The 13,078-nt window shown below is 36.8% G+C and overlaps 1 protein-coding gene across 3 annotated transcripts in view; it reads left to right on the plus strand.

Annotated features, from left to right (window-relative positions):
• The window catches only part of LOC148946916 (uncharacterized), a 73,901-nt gene that overhangs the window by 36,071 nt on the left and 24,752 nt on the right, over nucleotides 1-13,078 (plus strand). For all 3 annotated transcript variants that reach the window (XM_089097196.1, XM_089097197.1, XM_089097198.1), the window contains exon 3: nucleotides 6,015-6,301. In XM_089097196.1, coding sequence (XP_088953322.1) covers nucleotides 6,015-6,301 — 287 coding nt within the window. The remainder of the gene's footprint in view (nucleotides 1-6,014; nucleotides 6,302-13,078) is intronic.

Below are 13,078 nucleotides of genomic sequence, written 5' to 3' on the forward strand. Positions count from 1 at the left end.
TCTCTCCACTTCCTTTCAACTATTAAAAAAGGTAGTTTTAATTCCCATACAGATGAGCCCTTTTTGAAATTTCTACAATATAAACCTTATATGCCCCCAGGCCATAACTTACAACCCTTGCACTGAGGGCTCTGAGGGGGTTATCATCCTTAAAGACCTAATTTCCAGAAGTTTCCACTACGTTGAACAAAATGGATATCTCAAAATTTTGATTGGATGTGTTTGGGAAAATGATGGGCGTGTAACTTTCGACTATTAAAAGGGCACTAGTCCCTTCAATTTCCAATGGAATGAGCCCTTTTTTATGTTTTTTCAACATCTCTTTCTATAAAAACCTTACATTCCCCCGGGGCATAACTTACAACCCTTGCCCTGAGGGTTGTAGGGGGAGGGGTTGTCATCCTTAAAGACCTAATTTCCAAAACTTTCAACTACGTTGAATAAAATGACTATCTAAAAATTTTGATTGAATGTGTTTGGAAAAATGATGGGCGTGAGAGGGGGATTAGTTGCCCTTCAGTAACTTTCGACTATTAAAAGGGCGCTAGTCCCTTCAATTTCCAATGGAATGAGACCTTTTTTATGTTTTTACAACATTTCTTTCTATAAGAACCTTACATGCCCCCAGGGCATAACTTACGACCCTTGCCCTGAGGATTGTGAGGGGAGGGGTTGTCATCCTTAAAGACTTAATTTCCAAAACTTTCAACTACGTTAAATAAAATGGCTATCTAAAAATTTTGATTGGATGTGCTTGGGGAAAAGGTGGGCATGAGAGTTGTCCTCAAATCACTTTCGACTATTAAAAAGGGCACTAACCCTTTGAATTTACAAGCGAAAGAGCTCTTTTTCAAGTTTCTACGAGAAAGATTTCAATAAAAACTTATATGCCCCCAGGGCATAAATTATAACCCTTGCCCTGAAGACTGTGGGGGAGTATCCTGCTCAAAGGTATAATTTCCTGAACTGTAAACTTCGTGAAAGAAAATGGCTATCTAAAAATTTTGATTGGATGTGTTTGGGGAAAAGATGGGCGTGAGAGGGGGGTTAGTTGCCCCCAAATCACTTTCGACTATTAAAAAGCGAACTAAACCTTTGAATTTCTAATCGAATGAGCCCTTTTTCAAGTTTCTACGACAAAGATTTCAATAAAAACCTTATATTCCCCCAGGGCATAACTTATAACCCTTGCCCTGAAGACTGTGGGGGGAGTGTCCTGCTCAAAGGTATAATTTCCTGAACTTTAAACTCCGTGGAGCTAAATGGTTATCTCAAAATTTTGATTAGATGTGTTTGGGGAAATGGTGGGTGTGGAAGGTCTGGTAGTTGCCTTTCAATTACTTTCGACTATTAAAAAGGGCACTAGCATTTCAATTTACAATCGAATGAGCCCTTTTTGAAGTTTCTACGACAACGTGTTCTATAAAAACCTTATAAGCCCCCAGGGCATAACTTACAACCCTTGCCCTGTGGGCTGTTGGGGATTTGTCATCTTCAAAGACCTAATTTCCAGAACTTAAAACTACGTTGAACAAAATGACTATCTCAAAATTTTGATTGGATGTGTTTGGGGAAAAGGTGGGCATGGGAGGGGGGTTAGGTGCCCTCCAATCACTTTCGACTATTAAAAAGGGCTCTAGTCCTTGGAATTTCCAATCGAATGAGCGTTTTTTCGAAGTTTCTACGACAACGCCTTCTATAAAAACCTTATATGCCCCCAGGGCATAACTTACAACCCTTGCCCTGAAGGCTGTCGGGGAGTTTCCTCCTCAAAAACATAATTTCTATCTGGAAATCAACTTTGCTGAACAAAATGGCTATCTCAAAATTTTGATTGGATGTGTTTCGGGAAATGGTGGGCGTGAAAGGGGTGTTAGTTGCCTTCCAATTACTTTCGACTGTTAAAAAGGGCACAAGCCACTCCAATTTCTAATTGAATGAACCCTTTTTGAAGTCTCTACGACAACTTCTTCGATACGAAGTGCCCTGCTCTAAAGGAAAAAAACAATAAATAATACTTTGTGCCAACATCATTCTCATATGCCCCAGGGCATAACTTAAAACCCTTGCCCTGAGGGTTGTGGGGGAGTGTCCTCCTCAAAAACATATTTTCTATCTGGAAATCAACTACGCTGAACAAAATGGTTATCTCAAAATATTGATTGAATGTGTTTGGGGAAATGATGGGCGTGGGGGGATAGTTGCCCTCCAATCACTTTCGACTATTAAAAAGGGCACTAGCCACTCCAATTTCCAATCCAATGAGCCCTTTTCGAAGTTTCTACGACAACTCCTTCAATACAAAGTGCCCTGGTATGGAGAAAAAAAAACACATTGTGCCCACATCGTTTTTTTACTTAGGCAGCGCTATTGCGCTGCCTATGATAGTACTTGCTGGCCTCAATCATAATTTTGTCGCACACTTCATGTTAAAGGTTTTCATGCCAATTGGTATAGCTCTTCTAAATGGTGTCTTTCAACTTCTTGCAAGAGAACAATCATACGTAAAGCTTTAAGTTCTAAGAACATCAAAAGCAAAAGATTTTTAACCCCTGACTCCTTCTAAGGTTTATTCCTATATGAAAACTAGGATTTTCTTCAAATTTTCTTTTGGTTGTTTCACCATTTTTGTCATAGTACTTAACAGGGGAAAAAACGTAAAGTGATTTGGGGAATTTGACGAAATTTTCGGTTGTAGAAATTCAAACATAGACAATCTGTTGATTCCCAGTGTTAAGGACGTGTCAATTACAACCGGGCTAATGCCCCCAGGGGTGGCACCTATCTTTCGATATATGATATTAGGCTACAAACAACAAGATGCATCAGGTCTCTGAGATTTTGTCATGGTATCTGAAGCAATAAATTGAATTTAATATTTGGGCTTAACTAAAGCAACATTTTCAGAATCAGAAAAAAAATTAAGAAGGTCTCTGAAAAATACAGGATGTTGGTGACTCATGCAGGGATCAAATTAGCTCGTAAAAGCCAAGGGTAAGATTACACTAGAGGCATTCATTGCATTGAGTGTACTTGCGTTAGAACTTAGCACCTCCTCAGTGGAGGTTAGTTGTGAAGTGTTCATTGTTTAATAGGATTATTTAATTCTTGTTGTGAGTCCGAGTAAGAAATAGTAAGCTTTTTATACTTTTAATTTTGACTTTTTTTCGACTAGTCTATGTTGAATCTAAAGAGAGCGAGAGGATAGAGCTTTTGTGTAGGATAGAAGGTTCTATACTATGCGAGATATCTTTCCTGAGGGAATGTAATATTTAGAAGAAGATTAGTGGTCTTGAAACTGTAGCCCATATGCCACACGAAAAGTACACTTGTCGTATCCCTACTGGTTACAGCTGTGGCAAGCGCACAGCCCGAATATCAGTGAAAGCAGAACCTGTAAATCCCTTGGCCCCGTCACAGCCTTGTTAGCATACGCTAGAACCGTCAGTAGTGCCACTGGTGGCACTAGCAACATACAATTTATATTTGCTATAATGCAGAGGAAGTGATTGACATTTCAGTAAAAATCGACAATGGAAACTTGAGAAGTTCAATAGCTGGATTAATTTTGTAATTGTATATCTGCCTATATGATCGCCTATCGCAGTAAATCCCAACCAATTAGTAATATTCACAGTCAAAATTTAACGCAAAGAGGAAATAATTTATGTCTGTTTTGAGTTTTAATGTTGCTCCTTACTTTCAGTTAAAAGCAAACTTGTTTTTTACTTAATTTCTGATTGGTTTCCAAATAATGCCGGTAAATCTGGCTCACCCTCCATGAAATACCCCCCCCATTTCACGGGAAGCTCCTCTGTGAAAATTTCCTTCCATTTAAAATACCCCTCCCCGTGAAATTCCCTCCGGACAGTTCCATCCTCGCTAAAAATCCCCCCCCCCATAAAATTTCTTGCAGACGATTCAGCGTGAAAAAATTTCCTTAGCATACTTTCATTTGAAAAGGACTTAATTTCAAATCATTTTCTCGTTCAATCTGGAAATCCCCTCCCCCTTCCGTAGAAGATTGGCCCTGAAATCCAAACACGGTGAAAATTTTCTTCTCCCCTGATAATTCACCCGGAACGTCTCCACATGCAAAATGGAGTTGGCAAAAAGAAAGTAAATCAATTAAATAGAATTTCGTGTAGGAATTCTGTCAAATCCCCCCCATTGTAAAACTTCCTCTGGAAAATTCAGTCCCCCCCCCCCCGGCAATATGCCTCCCCAAGAAAATTTCTTCTTATGGAAACCCACCTCAAGCACAAAATATCCCCCCTGAAATCTATGTATGCTCTCAATAAAAAATACTATACACAAACAATTGGATAATTTCATAACTTACAGGCCTCTCCCCACAGACTCTGGGGGAGCCATTTTACCCCTCAAGATATAGTTATTGGATCTTTAACTATACTGAACAAAATAGCTATCTCAAAATTTTGATCGGATAATTTTTGGGAAAAAAGGGGCGTGGGATGGGAGCTAGTTGCCCTTAAATCTTTTCGGCCACTTTAAAAGGGTACTAGAACTTTTGATTTCCGTTCGAATGCACCGTCTCCCAGTCTTCTATGACCGTTATTTTGATACAATCACTCCTGAAAAAAAAACACAAATAATTACGTATCTGTGATCTTTCTTGTGGCAAAAAATGCAAAATTCCACGTTTTTGTATATTGGGGCTTGAAACTTCTATCTGATTCTTTGATGTATCTATTAATATAAAAATTCCGTTTGTTAGAGTTTCGGTTACTATTGAGCCAAGCCGCTTCTTATTTACAGTTTGTTACCACGAACCCAACAATTTTGTCACTATACTAGCACAACCGCTTTCCATTATTCGTGAAATTTCCCTTTTACTATTGTTCTGCATTGGAGACCTGTGTTGGATGGCACTAGATCCTGTAGCCAAGCTGTTCTGCAGTTACAATATGGGCATTGCCCTAAAAGGGAAAATTGCAAGGTTTTATTTGGGATTAGGAAGTGGATGTTTTCTTTTGATCCTTGGAGATTCTGATTGATGTTGTGGTGTGGCGGCCATTGATATTTGGTGGAAGATGTTGGACCCGTGGCCCTAATTATCAAATAAATGTAAATTTTCTTCTCTATGTAAAGTGATTTCATCCGCACTTTTAAGGCATTGATTTGTCTTTGGATCTAATCGTAAAATTAACTAGGTTTTGCATTAAACAGTTCACAATGTCAAAGCATGATGTTCAAAGCTAGTTAATTGATAATTAAGGTTACATTGACCCATTCAATACACCCTTTCCCTGATTGGCTGGCGTTCCTCTGGCCTGCAAAAGATGCAAGTTGACTAGTCCTGTCTTTATACGTTTTATAGTAAGTTCATGGCAAGTTTTTATAGTTTCGAGTTTTAATTAATTGTTTTGCTTTTTGGACAATACAGTTCAAACCGGGTTATAGAATAAAGTGCTTTAGGTTATTCCCTAACCCATTTAGGTTGGAAAAGGGAGTTCTTAGTATATACTGAGGTGTGCCACCTGCATTTACCAATCTTGGTAGATATCCCCCGCCCCACATACCTCAAAAAGGACTTGTAATTCTAAGCTGGCTGTGTTTTACACCCTGAGTGAATTAGAATAAAAATAAATCATTACTAGAGAATTTATCCTATAAGGAGAATAAAAAAGTATTTTAGACATTCAAAAGATACTTGGTTCTGCTCTATTATATCGATAATTTATTGAAAGTATATTTTGTTTTTACCCTAACTTAATCTCCGTAATTTGGTCTTCTAAAGCAATCGCGTAACTAGAGAGAATGGCATGCAGGTTCAGATTAACCTGAAATATTGATAATTAGGTGACAATATAATCGTGCACGCACACGGGAAAAGTGGCCATGAAGAAATTGCCCCTTTCAGAAAAGTCTACAAGTTTTAGCTTGAAAATACTTCTTTTTATAGTTTGGCAAAATTGTGAAACAGTAGTTGTTCCCAGGTGTTGTGTGACTTGGTTTATTTTTTACTATGATATATGATATTATCTCTTTAGGCTTGCTGAAAATTCTGATATCGTGGCTGATAAGCTGATGGAATCCAAGGAAATACAGGATTCTATCGTCGAATCGCAAAAAAGGACTCTAGAAGAAATGAAGCAGCAAACAGAAATGTCAAAAAAAAGTATGAAGGAAATGTTTGACAATTTACAAGACAGAACGGAAGAGCATGGCGCTCTTATATTTGAAATATTTGACAGAATTGGGAAACTTCAAAATTATGTTCTTGAAGAAGTGGAAAGCTTCTATAGCATTTTCTTCTACCTTACTGCCCTAGTGATTGGTAAGACCTTTCGTAAAGTTCTTTTGTCCTAGGCTTATAAAGGTGTTTTTTTTTTTTTTTTATGTGAAAATCCTCACTCATAAGAAACAAAACAGAAACTTGGAATGTCGTTGCGCTTGCAGCTAGTACAGATTGACCCATGGATTATAATAACCAAAATGCTTAAAAATATGGTTTAAAACAAAAATTACCATTTATAGCTGATTCATAAATGGTAACCATTATTTACTGCCATTGGTACTAGAAACTCGACGCAGGATCAGGCCTCTGGAGGCAAGCAGGGCTTCACACGCTCCTCCTCCTTCTCAATTTTTTTTTGTGAAGGTTTCATTGAAGTCTTTTTAATCTATTTAATTTATCTAGTCTAGTTAGTTTTGTGTTACGTGGTTTTTTTTTTCTCTATCCTCTGTTTGTAAGTAAATAATTTTATTTTTTTTCTAAGTTTTTGACTCGTGTATCTTCCCGCTTCTTTACAGGCCAAAGACCCTTTGGGGAATATTATAGTGCGTTATTGTGTGTGTAAGATGGATATTTCTTTTCAGTTTTGGCTTTATGTTGAAACGAAATGGAATGGTAAACTTTACTCACTATATCTTTGCTGATAAGTAATAAAGCTCGACGGTATTTTAGAGCTTCTAACACGACCCAACAAACATCTATCACCAGGTTAAATTTAGTGTTCGTTAGCTCTTCTTTAGTATCTGTTATGTCCTTTAAAACTTGTAGAAAACTAGCTTTTCACTGAAAAGACAAAATAGTATAGGATTCTTTGTCCAGACGAAGCATAATATGCTTTAGGATAGTTTTTCGTTATTAAAACGAAGTATTCTTGTTTCTTGTGCGCGAGCTCTGTATTTTAATAAACCCACTATTGTGGATAATGCTACAAACATACGGAGATATCACCAGTATATATATATATATATATATATATATATATATATATATATATATATATATATATATATATATATATATATATATATATATATATATATATATATATATATATATATATATATATATATATATATATATATATATATATATATATATATATATATATATATATATATATATATATTCATTTGGTCAACTGCAGTCTGAAGATGGCATACAAGGGGTCAGGCAACTGAGAAATAATAAGCTTCAAGTCAAATTCAGTGACGTTTTAAAAGCCAAAGCTTTTTGTAGTGAGGCCCCTAGCGTCCTTTCCGCAAAATTGCCAATAGGCAGCCAAAACAGCATAAAGTGCAAAGTGAGGGAAGAAAAATCGTTTGGCATAATAAGAGGACTTTCCGTCGATGTGGATGCTAATGAACTGGTAAAGCATAATCCAGGTAGAGGAAGCTCTCCACTTTAGACAAAGCGAAACGGTCAGAATGACTTTCAAAAATAAACTGACTCTGAACTCTACTTTGTTTTACGGAATAAAGCCTGGATATGACTTTTTCCGGTCCACAAAGTACATGGAGGCCCCAAGAAAATATTTTAGACATTAAAGCTGCGACCATGTCATTGAAATCTGCAAGAACTGTCCCAGAGGCTCTAGATGTGCTGGATATCACACTAGTAACAAAGACACGCCATACAACGAAGACCCCAAGTGCGTTTCTTGCGAAGGATCTCACTTCCGCTTCAGTCTAACATGCCCTAAGTCAAGAGAGATTACGAAAAACAAGAGTAAACAATGAATAGACCTCTTAAAGCTATTAGTCTGAACATAAATGGTTGTCGCAATAAAGAAAAGGCCATAGACGATCTGTTCCAGATTTATGACGTAATGTTTATCCAGGAGCATATGCTTTCTGGACTGAATACAAACTTCCTAAACAGATCCCTGTCTCACGATGTCTTCATACAACCCGCAATATCTGCGGCAGGGCGTCCGTCCGGAGGTCTGGCAATATACGCTAGGAAGGAACTATCGGCTAAGCCGTTGATTAGATGCAGTAATCTATTATGTATTTCTGCTGAGGGAATTGAGTTCATCAATGTATACATGCCCACTAACTACAAAAATGCTGTCTCTCTAACGAAATTCGAAATTCTCAAAAGCAGCAGATGCCCTTGGACGACATTTGGAGTCTCTTGAGCGTAGTGGGAGTAAGTGGCTAATAGCTGGGAACCTCAACTGCGACCCTACCATGGACCATATCCTGTCTGATATCTTTCTAAACTGACTCCCAACCTCTTACAATATCTGGCCGAAGTCCCTGGATTTTACGTACACCCATACTAGTGGTCATACGTCAAATATTGACCATGTACTTTCGTCCACATCCATCCCTGGTCTCCCAGTTACAGTGTGTACTGACGATCCGATTAGTGACCATGCCGGAATTTCGTTCCACCTGCATTTAGCACAAAGCACTAATAACGCCTATTCCAGAAGGTGGGTCTACAAGCAAAACCGGCAGAAGTGTAATATTGCCCTATATATTGCCACTGTTGCTTCTGTCCTTAGTAGCATAAAAGTTCCGTTTTATCTACTCTGTACTGGTCCTTCCAACATGGTAGCCTCTATCGAACTCAACACTTACTATCATCAAGTTACCCACGCTCTTAAAGCTACCGAATCGAAAGCGGTTCCTACAAGAAGAGTTAAAATTGGGACAGAGAAACCGCTGTGGTCCGAATCCATCGAACTCCAGACGGCTAAACGACCAGCTAAAATGTGGTTAAACATTTAGACTGCTTGCAAAAGACCGTTACGTGGGACTGTTTTCAAGCTTAAATAGAGTACAAAACGCAAATACAAAGCTGACATGAAAAAGTACCGTATTATCTGGTAGCAGTTTACTGAGAACAAAAAATCATAGTGAAGTCTAATTTGACCGGACGACCGTGCACCTCATACTTCTCTGGCACTGCATAACTGGCATTCTTACTATACTTCTGTATACACAAACTAGAATCTTGACATAATCAACCAGTATAATAAAGAAGTCGACAGCTGGCGTGTGCGCGTCTTAGTCGAGTGCTGTGTTGTTCCCCTATCCCTGGTAGCGATCCAAATCTCAGTCGAAAAGGCACTTTCTAATAGAAAAAATGGGACAGATGGTGACGGTCTCACAACAAAACATCTCAAGCACTTACCTGAAAGTTTCTATTCCCACCTTCAGCTTATCTTCCAGATGTGCATCACCAGGGGTTTTGTACCAAAAAGTTTCCTGAAAGGAGCCATCACTTCTATCGCCAAGAAAGGAAAAGATCTCAATGACTGTAAATCTTACAGACCCATAACAGTCTCTTGCATCCTGAGCAAAGTGTTTGATTATGTGATCTTCTCCGAGCTGGATACTGGAGATTTCGGGGATAATCAACTTGGATTCCAGAAAGGTCACGGTTGTCCAGAGGTTCATCGCCTTCTTGCTAATGTACTCATGGACTCAGAGAAAAACAGGTCGCCTCTCTATATGTGTACTATAGATATTTCAAAAGCGTTTGACAGCGTCAACCACATGCAAGCAATGAATGCTCTACTGCTGAGTGGTGTAAGTGCGAGCATAGTGAAAACATTGAAATTCTGGTATGAAAATTCAATAGTTTCTGCCAAATGGAAAGATAGAACATAAGATCCCGCCAAAATCAAAAGAGGCGTGAGGCAAGGGAGCGTTCTTAGTCCTCTCATTTTCAAACATGCGATTTCCAAGATTCTGGACCGCATCTCGCCTTCCCTTCTACTTCACGGTACCAACATGTCTTACCTTGCATGCACTGACAACGTCCTTCTGCTCATACATCAAAAGCTGATTTACAAGATAACCTGAGTCGACTCCAGAGTGACTTTCTTTCTATCGAAATCTCAATCAATATAGAGAAGTGCGAGTTTTTAACCTTCAACGCACCTAAAAGTGAATCTGTGACCCTCGGCAATCATGCAGTCCCTGCAGTGTCTGAGCTACAATATCTGGGTATCATGATTGCAGAAACGATCAGTAAAACCGGGCAATCCATCGTCAAGCAAACAACTACCGCCATTAAACGTACTTACGGGTCTATAGTGTCGAATCGTAGACGCTACTCCAGGAAATCTCTAGCCTCAATTTATCGTTCAGTTTGCCAGCCACATGTAATCTACCTTGCCGGTGCATCCCATGTGCTGACAGTGAGAGACTGCGAAAAAATCCGAAAGTGCTACTATAAGTATGCAAAATTTTTACTGTATATATCCAAGCGATACCGGAATTCTCGACTCGAAAAATATCGACTTCCGGAGCCATCCAAGCAATGGTCGACCATTCGGGACAATTCAGTGTTCAAAGTCAGATTGAAGAGACGTCGTTTTTCACCTGCATTTGTTTGAAGTTTCGTATCTTTTTTCTTTTTTGTTGTGCTCCACTATAATCTTTTTGTAGACGGTGGGTAAATAAATTATTGTTATATATATATATATATATATATATATATATATATATATATATATATATATATATATATATATATATATATATATATATATATATATATATATATATATATATATATATATATATATATATATATATATATATATATATATATATATATATATAAGCCCAGACTGAGCTGGGGCAATGAATACATACTATTTGCAAAGTGATTGGTGATGGTGGGCATCCGTGAACAAGTCCTAAATTGAGAGAGGAACTTGGAGCAATATTTGGGGGCGCCCACCTGTCGAGAGTCTCAGGTAAGTGAGTGACCCAAAAATTTGAAAAATTAAAATTTCTTCAGAATGCGCGGCTGAACTTAGGCAATGAATAGGTACTATTTGGAAGATGAAGATAGCTTTCAACGATTGTTTGCCTATTATTTCAAGCAAATTAATGCTCCTGTGTCAATTCTAAATTCTTGGCCAACCTTTTTAAGAACTTAGGCGGGCGTGCCTTCTTTGTCTCTCATTCCAGGCAATCTAATGGTCCTATGTCAATTTTAAATTCTTGATCAACCTGCCTGACACTCTAGGCAGGCGTGCATTTCTAAAAACTAACACACAAGTACTTGTCCAATAAGAGAGTCATACTTACTCCCGCCATTTAACCATCCCATTTAAAGATTTTCCCCTCTCAATTACTCGGACTATCTCGAACTATATATATATATATATATATATATATATATATATATATATATATATATATATATATATATATATATATATATATATATATATATATATATATATATATATATATATATATATATATATATATATATATATATATATATATATATATATAATGATGATGCTTTGGAACCAACACATGAACTATCAAACGTGATAAGATGACAACCTGGACCATCAATTGCGACAATACCAATACGAGCAGCTAAGGCAAAGGCCATTGTTAAATTGACTGAAGTAATCAAAATCCAAAAACATGTCAAAAATGAAAATGAAGAGCTCATACGGGCGGTTAGAAGATATGTGAAAACGACAATAAGAATGTGTCAAAAATGAAATCAATATATATATATATATATATATATATATATATATATATATATATATATATATATATATATATATATATATATATATATATATATATATATATATATATATATATATATATATATATATATATATATTATTTATATATATATATATATATATATATATATATATATATATATATATATATATATATATATATATATATATATATATATATATATATATATATATATTTAAGTTTTTAATTCAAACTAGTAAAATACCTCACAATTTTGAAATTAGTTTGTTTTTTTTATAAAAACGACTCGATACGTGAATAAGGCCTACAGGTTTGAACGTAACTTGGCATATAATGCCTTTAGAAAGGCCTAAAAAACGAATATTTGCACCATCAATTGTGTCAACACCTTGACGGGTAGCTATACCAAAGGCTATTGCTAAATTGTGTGAAGTAGGCTAATTAAAATCCAAAAACGTTTCAAAAATGAAAATGAAGAGCAAAGACACGGGCGGTTAGAAGATATGTGAAAACGACAATTATAGCGTGTCAAAAATGAAAATTAAGAGCAAAGACACATGCGGCGGCGGCTTGCCAAAAATTAAAATGAAGAGCAAACACACACGCGGTAAGAAGACATGCGACATCAATCATGCGAGCAAGTAAAAAATGAAAATGAAAAGCAAAGACACACGCGGTTAGAAGACTTGCGAAACCGAGAATGTGAGTAATTCGAAAATGAAAATGAAGACCAACCATGACAACAAGAATCAAAACGTTACAAATTGAAAATGATACCGATGATGATTGGGTTTAGAATTTTGACACGGATAAGGTCATCAATGCATACCATAACTTTGTTAAAAAACAAAGGTTCGGTGATATGTATTTCATAATGACGAAAAACAAGTGGAGGTCAAAGGAACCAAACAAATTGAAAATGATGAACAATTTTTTTCTATTTTGTTACCTGCATGTTTTTCGGAACTTTATAATGAAAGGGAACATAGTTATGAAACTAGAAATGTTGAATTAGTTAGAACGCCGGTTCCAGTTACTACCAGATCTAAATTTTCTATTAGGTGTATTGGTCCTGAAGTCTGGAACAGGCTTCCGGCGGATGTAAAAGGTAAGAAGGTTCTTGAGGAATTTCGTGCTTCTTTGCGATGTATTTGTTTTAACCAGTATTGTAGGCACGGATTAGGTGATTGATCTGGGAGTGAATATATGCTTGTGAGTGTTAAAAGAGAAATTTATTTGTGTGTTGATTGAGGTGATTGTCGGTATATGAAAGGAAGCATGATGAATCATAGAGTATGAGTGTGGGATTCCTTTA

Source organism: Artemia sp. Qi Xiang Cuo, chromosome 11 (genome assembly GCF_049724085.1).
Source record: "Artemia sp. Qi Xiang Cuo chromosome 11, ASM4972408v1, whole genome shotgun sequence".
In the NCBI taxonomy this organism is placed as follows: Eukaryota; Metazoa; Arthropoda; class Branchiopoda; order Anostraca; family Artemiidae; genus Artemia; species Artemia sp. Qi Xiang Cuo.